At 53.0% G+C, this 12410-nt stretch overlaps 1 protein-coding gene across 1 annotated transcript; it reads left to right on the top strand.

Moving 5' to 3' along the window:
- Positions 1-1152: 1152 nt before the first annotated feature.
- IUM83_02212 (Gag protein) lies at positions 1153-1440 on the top strand (the record flags this gene model as incomplete). The annotated part of the gene is made up of 1 exon (XM_067926112.1): positions 1153-1440. One exon carries the CDS (start codon positions 1153-1155, stop codon positions 1438-1440), a length of 288 nt encoding a protein of 95 aa, XP_067801134.1.
- Positions 1441-12410: the final 10970 nt, after the last annotated feature.

The raw sequence follows: 12410 nt of genomic DNA, 5'->3' as shown, positions 1-12410 counted from the left end.
CCAAGTATATTTGGCGACAAGTTGAGGGGTGACAAGTATTCTGAAACGGAGTGGTATCAACACATCGTAATCTAACTGGCTGTGCGTGACTGCTGTATGCGACGGCATAGGATGCACACGACTTTTGGCACGCTTTGCTAATATGAACTTCTGATTGGTTGAAAATGAGGTGTATGGCTTGACATGGGAATTCGGTATACCCGGTGTCTCATCTTCAGTGTTATTCTAAAAGGTCAGTCAGTACATTTGCTCAAATACTAGGTCATCTAGGGAGTTGGTCGGCACCTCGGCAAATATCGCATCTTTGGTGATAAAGTATAGATCCTCCCGAGACCATGCCAAATCGCGCGAGGGACCTATTAACCTACAAAAGACTAGGTAATTCGGTATAATCTATGGTTTTTCGTGTGCAAATCAGTCGCTCAAGAGAGGCAATTTAACTATTTGAATATCACGCTTTTCACGAACTCCTGCACTTGAGCACTCCCATACCAACTGTAACGCGCTTATGCTCGCTACCCTTCGATCTTATCCAAGTGCATCGACTCGAGCATGCACTGGTTCGATCGGGAGCGAGATCAACACGTAGAGGCGCTGGTTCTGAGCGAAGTATGAGGGGGGATACTGCTTGCTCGGTGTGGTAATGCACAGACATGGTATTGAATTGGTGCGAATATAAACCCGCTCGCATGCGAGGACACATCTCGGCATCTGTCCAGTCACCAGCGTACCGGTCGAGATCATTAACTGGGGTTCGTCAGTGTGCAGGCAGCACTGGACACACTTACACTGGTATTTTGACTTTGTCTTGTATGTGGGCATGGAAAAGTCTACGTAAATCGGCAGAACACACAGCTACACGCTGAAAAAACCGTGATTTGCTGGGAGATCTATTTAATCACGATATGCTTGCTGTCTCGAGAAAGATGTGTCTCCTCAGAGAACCACCACTTATTCGCGCAGTTACCGTATGTGAGATCTCCTACTTCAGAGAGATCTCCTAATTCCTACCGGTCGATAGCCAATCAAATACATGACAGCTTCCACGTCGACAGTAGAGATCTCCTAATTCAGAGTCTAAAAACGGTGCAGAGCGTACAAACAGTGCCCCTTCGCGCACAAACAGTGCCCCTTCATTCCAAGAAAAGCGCCATGGTCCGCACTCCGGGGCAGCAACAAGGGCGGACCAGGACAACCGGAACTGGGAAGCTACCCAAGCAGTTCAAGCGGGTGGCAATAACTTACCACCACAAGCGCGACGTCATTGAACAGGTTAGAAGTGCTCATCTTACCAACCAGAATGCGTTCGACGCCGAGCCAGATTGGGCCCTGCTCGATCGGCTGCTAGATGAGGTTCCCGTGATTCGCCACTTCGTAGACCCGAATCGAGACATCGATACGCTGGTGCTGGAGGAAGACAATGTAGACTACGAGGCTTAATACATGTACATGGTATATGCATACCGGTAGGAATCTGCACTCTACTTTCAACATCGTTTTGCTTGACATTCATGGTACATAAATTCGTCGGTACTTGTACATCTCGTGTACCATTTACAACAGTACAACTTCAATATTCTGGGGTCTGAAGTAGGAGATCTCATATACGGTAGGGGTATTTCACCATCTACCGGGTATCCCGCTGGGTTTATACCCAGTCCCAGTAAAAGACCCAGTCTTTGACCAGAATATGCCGAACATGGAAAGCGTTCTACTGTAAAAGGCCACTTACCGGTATCATCATCATCATATTCTTGAGTGCTAATCCAAAAGGCTATCATTTTCAAATCCCAGTTGTTTTTTTTATCTACCAATTATCTCTAAGTGAATAATCAAGAGTAAACATTGAACTTCTATTATGTCCAATCATCGTGTAGTTTGCATATGAAACATGTCGGTGATACGCAAGACGTGCTTGCTTCAAGGAAGCTAGTATGTCACAGAAACCTCGAAGTGAAATCGCACGATTTGAACCAACCACACTGGTCCCGGGGATAAATTACGATTTAAAAAAAAACTTGGATAATTTAACGACTGATGTTTGTACTGATCACTCCTGCTAGTCCATGTGTATCCGCCGTCGACTGCACATGTGCGATTTCTAATAATAAAATGACTATTGAACTCTAGTGTGTAGAAGGAGGCATAGGACAACACAGTGTTCGCCTTCACCTTTCGACCATGGCCTCTTGGTAGACGAGGTCGTCCTTTTGGTCTTCGTTGTTGTACGGGAGCAACTCGTTGGCAAAATGAGCTGCAGAAAATACAGTTCAAAGTGCTGTATGTGATAACAAAGGATGCACAGACTGTGTCACTATGACAGATATATTTCCCGTTCGACCGCTGATTGGCTGAATGGGCGGTGTATGCCATAACATATAGAAGGTCATAACAAAGGGTACCCGGTATTTGCTGTTCGTGTAATTCCGCACGAAGACCACCAACACACCCTCGTTCTCATTCCCCATTTTTGCCGAGAACCTAGCAGTCTTCGCTTCGTACCAAGCAACAACTGTTTGCCATGCGTCTGTCTTGTGTCCTCCTAATTGCTGCTGCTACAGCCACTCTACTCACAAGCGACAAGGGTGCAGCCGCAGACTCCGTCCGCAAGTCCGATATCTCGACGATGGCATCGCCAGATGCGGTTGTTACGATTGGTACGGCCCAGGACATTGGTGGCGGAAAACGATTCTTGCGCTATCACAATAACGAGCTTCGCAGTGACGAAGACGAAGACGAAGACGACAAAGACAAGGACAAAGACGAAGATGAGGAGAGGGGCCTCTTCGATGCCAAGAGTCTGAAGGCTCTTGAGCGGGAAGCAGGCGTTTTGAGTTATACAAATGTGAAAGGAAGCGGCGTGAAGAGGTTTTTCAACAGCGTGAAGAAAAACTACAACCCGGTCAAAATCCCGATCCCGGATGAGTACCCGGAACTCCGAAAGCTTTACCGTTCCTGGTATTACAATCATTACATCCCAAAGCTGCAATCTAGGGGCTTGGCTTAATTAAGCAACAGCGACTACGCGCCTACTATGGGCAAGCTTTTCCGTAGGACGATCCAATTTGTTGTCTAAAGCGTAGTTTTTGAATACAACTAAAATGTGAGCCTCGCATGGATTAAGTGCCCCTGTAGTATGTTGTGGTATTCTCGTGTATTCCAGCAGTGTGCTGCTTCCACGAAAATAGTTATCTACGAAACACTCCCGCTGCGCGGTGGGTCGTGGTTGAAGAGGTTATTTTGTGCAACATCCCGCTTTCTTGCGAAGATCTTTTCTTTGGGTCGACTTGAGCTTGGACATGGAAATTTCATCGTTTGAGTTGTGTTCTGTAAACGTTTTCTGGCGTGAAAAAGTCAGTTGAGTCAGCACACTGCATTTATCGACAGATGGAAGTTTGATCGATCTCACGGTCCCTGTACATCGCAAATCTCCATTAATATGATATTTAGTCAATCAGTGCTATCTAAGAATGACCAACGTCGTAGCGGATAACCATCATTCATCACATGTAAGAGAGATGTGACAGTATACAGTACTTGTTCGCGCCAAAAACCAAAACTCAAACCGAATTCATAATGGAAGCGTTTGTCGAAGTGTTGAAGAATGAACTGAAGGAGACAAGGAATGAGCTGAAAGAAACGAGAACGCTCCTCAAGGAAGCTAATTCCCGTCACGAGCAGTAGCTAAAGGAGGCCAATGACGCCCATGAGGGGCAACTCAGGGAAATCTTGGTGATGCGAAGGAACAACTGAAGAAAGAACGTGATCGTTTTTCGGATTTCTCGAAATTCGTTCTCAAGACGGCCATGGACGTATTTACTCCAGCAGCTCCAGTCTGAAGCGGACGAGGAACGCACTGGAAGAAAGCACAGCTATTGCCTACGGATGCAGGGCTCGTCTCACAACGAGACAGAATACTGCCATGATTGACTTGTGAGAGACATATTCGAAAGCAAGTGGTGGACGCGAACGAGCCACGCATCCTTCGATCGGCGCATAAAAGTATAAGTGTCGCGCACCCTCCCGCCAAGGATCGGGCACGCGTGGGCTGTTCGGGGAGTACAGTCAAGGGTGGTTGGAGCTCGGAGGGGCTTCTCTCGGTAGGTACAGGAACGAGGCGGCGCTAGACGAAAATGTAAAACGGTACTTTGTTAGACTTCGTTCTTAGCGGGAAAATGTTTGACTGACAAGCAACTACGGGCGTCGGCCTCGGCCGCGCACGCCCATAAGCATGACTCCTCCTCCATTCTACTCACCGGGGCACCCTAGCGGGCCATCCTTCCTTGTTGCGACACCTCCTCCCTCCTGGACCGGGGAAGCACCGGCGTCGTCCTGACACCCGTCCTCAACGCCACCATGCTAGCCCTGGAAGCTCCCGTCGTCGTCGTCGAACCCAGCTGAGATCTGGGTCTCGCGTCATCTTTCCGGGCGGCTCCTCACAAATCGGTACGCTGCGCCACTCGGGTGTATCCGTCCGTAGCTGTAGCCATCGGACGAGCGAGAGTCACCCCAGGCGGCCTCGGCGCGGGTCTTTCAGAGTGCAGGCCCAGCGAAGTCCCTCCTGGAATGTCACCCAGATTCCCGGGTACGGGACATTCTCCCCGACTTAGAAGTTCGGCGTCCCCGACGAACGCGAAGCTGGGCCTGGGCTGCCATCTCCGTCAACGCGGTAGCCCTAGCAGCCAGCTCCGTCAGAGTATTGGCCAGCTCCACGTCGGCACGAGTGAAGTCGACCGGCACAACACAGTTCGGGAGCACATCGCCGCCGTGAGAAGCATGCGGACTCGCGAGCAGTCCAGCGTCGACGCCCGTCGACGGGAAGTCGGCTTGCTCGTCCACTCCGGGGTCCTGCTGCTTCATGAGACTAGCAGTTTCGGATTGATCGCGAGCGTCGGCACGCTGCTGAACGCTCTCCCACGCCTTGCCAAGGAGGAATCCCGGCGCCAACTCTTTGAGGGCCATCGCCATCGCCAAGGCGCCATCCATGCGAAAGCAGCCCTGCAAATCCCACCGAGATCGTCACCTCCAATCCCCACGACGTCCATCTGAACATGTACTTGAGCAGGTTCAGTGAGGCTAGGAGCGTGACAACACCAGGGATACCACAGAATGAAAACTCCAACAGATCATACAGACCCATCGTGATGTGGATGACCAACACAGCCAGAAGCAGAAAGATCCACCCAACCCCATGGATCACGGCGAAGGCGCGACGCCCCACCAACACGCACGCTTCACCCGAGGCACGCATGTAGCGTCCGCAAGATTGAACCGAGCGAACCATCAGGTCAGGCCCGTATTTCCCAAAAGTTACTTGGCCGGCTACCCACCAGCTTCGATGCATGCGGCCGTACCGGCCGTATTCCTCCTCATGATCGTACAGAACTTGCACCGGAACAGCAAACAATGCGCTCCACAGAGCGTAAGCGTAGGTCGGTCCTCGTAGTTGCCGTAATTCCCGGTTCAGCAGGACGTCTCGGTAGCGGCCTCCGATCTCACCCCACATGCTTCCGTATAGTCGCAGCACGCGCCACACTTGCACCAAGAAGGCACCAGCAACGCGTCTGAAAGGCGCGGTCAGAACCCACACCACCACGATGCCAAGTTATGCAGGGAGCAGATCGACTCGGGCATATTCGTGAACCACTACGTACTACAGGCCTTCCATCTCTCTTCAATCGCCAGCAGCTGACAGTAGTTGAAATGACATGGTTCTTAGCCATAAGCCATCGTGAAAGGGGGCGGCAAAGCGTTCCTTCCTTCCCATCAGTCACGCCTAGCTTGGGTCTCGTGCCACCTCGAGGCAGGGCACGATCTTTAGCCAGAGGAGAGTTTAGTCATTTCACCAACTGTGGGCAAGTCATGTCCTGGTCAAATCCACGCAGTCGTTGGCAGAACGGTTCTTGAGATCTTTCTTCCCCTTTCTCAGGTATCAAGCACTCAAATCAGAAACGCTCATTTCCCACTCTTCCGACTCAAGCGAGGTAGTCATTCGTCGAAAACCCGCCAGCCATGAGTAGCGACGAGGATAAGGACAAGTTGCTTCGCCTGCTCGTGGACGAGTTCCTCAAGAACGAGAAGGTGAAGACGCCGGCCGAGGTCTCTACCGCGAGCAAGTTGGCTCAGTTGGCCTTCTGGTAAGAGATGAGGGAGGTCCTCTCCGTGAACGACGCATCCGTAGGCCTCGACCTCCTCGACAACATTGCTGAAGCAATCCTGGACAAGACGGGAAGGGCGGTGAAAGAGCTGAGCGGGCCTGTCATGATCCTGCCGCGGCCGTCATTCCAGAAAGAGAGTGTGGGAGCTCTCGACCACCAACGTTTCACCAGTTACATGTCGGGGAGTCCAGCTGCCAAGTCGATAGCCTCGAAGCCGGCCGCGAAGTCGTCCGCGAAGTCGCCTGCAAAGCCGAGGGCGGACAACCCGCCACCTGCGTCGAAACCTGCTAGCGGGGTCAAGCGAAAGGACTCGTCCCCGGCCAGGGCATCCTCCTACTTCCCAGAGGAACTCTTAGTCAAGACGCCGCAAGAGATTCGAGATGATCTGGAGAAATTGTACAAAAAGGCTTCCGACTGGAGATCTTCGCCATACGAGAAAGCGTTCCAGTGGGAAGGATCACACTTGTGGTACGACCCGACGTCGTATCCACATATCCATTTAGCACACTGGAGGTGGTGGAACCGTCATCGCTCCGCTTTCTGGGACTGGCAACTGCACGCGCCCTTGGGAGCGAAGACGGCCCTGGACCGTCGGCGCAAGAAGAAACTGGAAGATGTCCTGGCTCGGACGCAGTTCCTAAGTTTGTGCATCGAAACGCGGGGCTTCTACAATTTCCTCCAGAAAATCGAAGAGGAGCAAGATGCGCGTTTGCTCATGTGGTGGGGCGGCCAGCCAGGCAAAAGCCAGTCACAGGGGGACGAGTACAACGGGCCCGTCATCGAGAGTCTCAAGATCTTGCGCAAGAGGGACCCTTCAACGTACGAGGCCAAGATCAAGAACGCTTTGAAGCCCTTCCGCATAGATCAAAACGCTTTCCCCACGATCACCGAGATTCTTTTGTTGACCGGCGCGTTGAACGCCTCAGCCAGATCTGATCATTGCCTCTCAGACAGAGCGCGAGCGCGAGTTCTCCATGACATGAACTCCAAGCGAGACGCTCGCCCGCATTGGGTGGGAGATCGCACGCAGGGCGCATGGTTGCAGCTTCGCAATAGTGTCCGGGTACAGAAGCTGGAGAAACAGATCAGCAAGGAGCTCCGCGACAACAAGTACGAGTCCCCCGCAGTTCCGCCGTTCGACCCTAAAGAAGCCAAAGCCAGTGGGTACGCTCCCTTCCAACACGCTAACGGATCGTTCACTGCTGTGTGGGGAGATGCCTCCGACGACGGAGATGAAGACGAGGACGACGACGACGGAGTCGAGGCGGACGACAGTGAGGAAGACAAACCTCCTCCCCCAAAGAAGTCGAAGGCGGGCACACCCACCGTCCAAACCATTTAGTTCCAGTGTTGTTCGCCAGATAGTCATAACCATTCAAATTCAAGAGTTTTATTTCATTCCCGAGAGGGCAGCCTTGGTCGAGCGCCTGGCTCGACGTCAAAAGCACAGGCACGGTGGAGAGTCGTCCAAAAAAATTCAAAGTAATCAAAATCCAAACAGGAAGAGCAGAGCCCTTCAGTGAAGAGGTTCCACGTGTCGATCGACTTCGGTGATCGAGGTGGTCGGGAACCAGCGCTCTTCCTCCTAGAAGAGCAAATTTTCCTCGTCGACAGACGCGTTGGCCTCAGCCAGTCGAGCGCTTCGACGAAGTTCGGATAGCCCGAGCTCTTTTCGCCGAGTATCTTCGAACTCGCTGATGAGGGCGCGGTAGGTCGGTAACAGCGTGACAGTGGCGCGCCAGCAGACCTCATAAGTAGCCATGAGTACCAAGTATTGTTCTTCTCCATTTTTCTTCCGCTTGGCAATGATATCGACCACAGGACAGTTCGTGCCTGAGAACACATTTTCCTCCCCACCGATGATCATGCGTTCCACAAAACTCGTCAAGGGAAGGTCTTCCTCGGTGAGAGGGCCATCATCATCAACGCCCGGCTCGGAGTTCACGCCGCTGGGAATCTCGGAAGGGTACGGCCTGCTCCACCGACCCTTGAATCGCTTGAGGCGGTTCACATTGATAGTCACGACGCGATTGGGATGGGTAGGTATAGCTACTCGATAAGCGTTCTCGCCCACGGTGCCGACGACACGGTACGGCCCGTGCCAGGAGAAAGCTAGTTTCTTCGTCGTCTTTTCTCCGCGCCTGGTCCGGAAGTACTGGTACACCCACACGGGGTCTCCCACTTCAAATTTTGCTTCTTTTTGACCCTCGAGTCGAATCGCGTGCCTGTCCTGCGCCTTCCGGAGCTGTCTCTACCATTCGGCGGCTATCACGGAGGGACAAGAATAGTCGTCGGCGGTAAGCGGCAACCTCGTTGCTTTTCCAACTGTTGCTCGTGTTGAGGAAGGCTAGGTCCAGGGGCAGAACGGGATCCCGGCCGTAAAGGCTAAAGAACGGAGAGTCCTTGAGGGCCTCGTGGTAAGAGGTCCGGTAAGCGAACAACACGCGGGGCAAGTACAGATCCCAGTCAGTTTGCGTTTCGTTCACAAAGAGGCGAAGCATGCCTAGGAGCGTGCCATTGAAGCGTTCAACCAACCCTTGGGTTTGAGGATGATAAGCAGCGCCAAAGCGCTTCTTAATACCAAGGGTCTCGTAGAAAGAACGAGCCAGCTCAGATATAAAATTCGATCCTTGGTCGCTCAGGAGCTTCTCGGGGACTCCATGACTCGAAATCACCTCATCCACCATAGTTTCGACGAATGTCACGGAGTCGAGCCGCGAGACCGCGAAGGCTTCGACCCATCGATTGAAATAATCAGCAAATACCAAGATGAACTTGTTACCCCTTGGGGTGGTAACGAGCGGTCCAACTGCGTCCACGACCAACAACGAGAACGGACCAGAAAGTTCTTGGATTGGCATGTGTTGCATGAGGCCATTTCTCCAGGGACGATGTCCTTTTCCGCTGCCGCAAGTAGAGCATTCTCGAACATATTCAGCGACGTCGCGCTTCCAACCGTGCCAAAAGGCATGCTTTCGAACTTTGTCCAGCGTTTTAGTCACTCCGACGTGAGCGGCCAGCACATCCGTGTGGCAGTGGTGCAGTACCGTCGAGATAAATTGTAGGGGAATGACCGGCGCCTCTATAGAGCTAGCAGGTCCAGCTCGAGCCTTCAAGTGTACCTTGCGCATCAATATTCCGTTGCGCACGACATAGTTAGGGGCCATTAATAGTGCGTCCGTAGCTGCGGGTTCAGCACCAGAGCACCACTTTCCAGGTAGGCGATCATCGCGAGGATCCACGGGGTGCGACGCTGTTCTTCCACAAAGCGATCCTGTTGCAGTCTGAATACGTCCACAGGGGACACCAACATTTGTTCTGATGACGACAGGCCGATCTCGTTTGAATTCAGCGAGGGAGAGGTAAGATCCAAGGCGCCCGCGTCCTGGGATTCACGCTCTCCGACTTCGACAGAACGGTGGGTCGCAGCCGGAGTGTCAGAGAACGAGGCTCCAGCGTGTGCCGCGGGGGAACGCGTCCGTCCGCTCTTCCCGACCAGAGCCGAATTCCGTACGTCCAAGTCGGCATCGTTGAGTAGGTCCATCATCGAGATGGCCGCTATAGTGTAGGAGTACAAGCATGAGAGTCCGTCCACGTGCCCCATCGCGGAGCCGGCTTTGTGGTAAACCTTAAAGCGTAATTGGGAGAGTTCCATGGCCCACCTTGCCAGTTTCGCATTGCTGGTGCGGTTGGTTTCATTGAAGACCCAGGTTAACGCTTGGTGGTCCGTATAAAGGTCGAACTCGCGGCGATCTAAGTAGCAACGGAACTTGCGGGTCGCCCACACTATTCCCCAACACTCAATCTCCGATGTTCCGTCCTGCTTGTTGATCCAATTTTTTTCTGATCCCACCAGCAGTTTGCTGGCGTATGCCACCACTCGTTCCCGACCCTCTACAGTCTGCATCAGGCACGCGCCCACGGCCAATTTCGATGAGTCTACATAGAGCTTGAAGCGTTTTGAGAAGTCGGGGTACACGAGGATAGGGGGCTCCATTAGTTTCCGCTTCAATTGCATGAAAGCAGACTCGCAGTCGTCATTCCACGCAAAAGGAACGCCTTTGGCCTTTAAGAGTTCAATCGGGGCCGAGATGGCCGCATACCCGGGAATGTAGCGTCTGAAATAGCTAGTCAGGCCCAAGAAGGCCCGTACAGTGTGAAGATCGTGAGGTCGTTGAACGTTCATCACCGCTTTGACCTTCTCGGGATTCGGAAGGATGCCCGAGGGAGTGATGATGTGTCCCAGGAAGGCGACTTGGTCCCGACCCCACTTGCACTTCTTCATTTTCAACTTGAACCCCGCGGAGCGGAACCGTTCCAGGACCTGCCTCACTCGCATCAAGTGAGTAGGGAAATCCTCACTAAACACCAGAGATACGCGAGACAGGTGCGCCACTTCAGATCGATCAACACGTTCTCCATGAGTCTTTCGAACGCCGGTATGGCGTTGCACAAGCCAAACGGCATAACTATCCACTCGAAAAGACCGTACTTGCAGGTAAAAGCAGTCTTCTCGACGCTATCCTTGGCCATGGGTATGTTCCAATAGCCGGAGGCGATGTCCATCGTCGAGAATAATTTGGCGTTCCCAAGAACGTCCAAGATGTCGTCTATCAGCGGCAAATGATAGCAATCCTTAATAGTCACGGCGTTGAGGCGTCGGTAGTCAATACAAAATCGGATACCGCCGTCCGGTTTTCGGATCATCAGGACAGGGCTCGCCCAAGGGCTGGTTGAGGGGCGAATAAGGTTCAGACTGAGGTATTGTTGGACCTCCGCTTCCATGGCGTCCCCTTCAGCCTTAGAGACGCGATACGGTTGTTGTTTGATCGGGGGGGGGGTCACCAGTGTCAATAGTAAATTCGAGTAGGTCTGTCCGGCCAGGTCTCATCGAGGTCTCCACGAACAAGTCCTTGAACGAACCTAGCATCTCGGCGAATAGTTCCTTCTGCTCGCCTCCCAACTTAGAATCAGAGAAGTCCACGTCAAGTTCTTGGCGCAGAGCCGCAGCAAGCCCCGGTATGGGCTCGGTCGGAGCATGGTCGGGGTGAGTCGAAGCACTGATAGCGGAGTGAACCCAATCATATTCACGCGGAGTCGCAGGGCGTTCTGGCGTAGGGGCAGCTTTATCTGTCGTGACTTCACTCGGCGGCGACTCGAATTCAAAAGCAGAGTCGAGCACCACGCTTATCGCAGCAAGGAGCGTTCCTTTCCTTATGATCAGTTCCTCAGTGGACGAATTGCATATCTCCACGACTACCTTTCGTTTCTGAACCGTGCACAGCGTGCGGGCAATCCTCATAGTCTCGTCAAGGGCCACGAGCCCTTCCACCAGTACAGTGGACTAATCAGCAATTTCACCTTGGACCTCCGAGATGACCAAGGCTTGTCCACCCGGGCAAATGCGAACCGTGGAGTTGATGCGGGAGGCGTACACTTCTTCCACGCGAGGAGCACCAATAGGAAATACTTCACCCGTGTCTTTGAGAGTGACGATGTAATCGTCCAAGTCTACTACGGCACGGTAAGCCTTGAGAGTATCGGTACCCAAGATGACATCAACGTGAAGTCGGTCTACCACGACGAATGGTCTCACCCTTTCTTGGGAACCAAGCTGTATGGGCAGGTCCAAAACCCCCTTGATTCGTAGAGGGTGTCCCGAAGCACTGTTCAGATCGCGAGGGTAAGGGCGCAGGGGAACATCCGCTCGCCCCACTACCGTCAACATGCGGGCGTCAATGAGACTGGCGACCGCTCCAGTGTCGATGAGCATCTCGGCCGGTACACAGTCGACGAAACCAGCGGAGACGGCCTCAATTCCTCCGATAGTACCGATCAAGCGTTTACCGCCTGGGACAATACCAGCGGCCTCCTCGCCGTTCGGGACCGGTTGGTCAGGTACTTCGCGAAGTCCAGGATTGCGCTTCTTCTTGGTCGTGGGAGCTGACACGAAATCGACGTACTCGAACAGGCCGTTGTCGTGGTCGTTTCTGCTGCCGTGAGTTCCCAACGCTTCAGAGTTGGAGGCATACAATGAGGAACAGTCGAAACCCACGCACTGACCACCGGAAATCTTACTGGGGCGAGGAAGGGCGCGGCAACGGCCGCAACAAGGTCCTCTACCGATCACCTTGTCGCGGACCCTGGAAGCGTTCTTGGAGTACGCCTCCAACACTTCGTTTATAACTCTTTCAGACAGAGCCTCGCTCGCAGGGGAACCGAAGCGTTCCAAGGCCGTGAGAACTCGCTCCG

This window comes from Phytophthora cinnamomi, assembly GCF_018691715.1.
Source record: "Phytophthora cinnamomi strain GKB4 chromosome Unknown Contig0, whole genome shotgun sequence".
Classification (NCBI taxonomy): domain Eukaryota; phylum Oomycota; class Peronosporomycetes; order Peronosporales; family Peronosporaceae; genus Phytophthora; species Phytophthora cinnamomi.
Note: the sequence above shows the minus strand (reverse complement) of the source record. Positions and strands in the feature narration are given on the sequence as shown.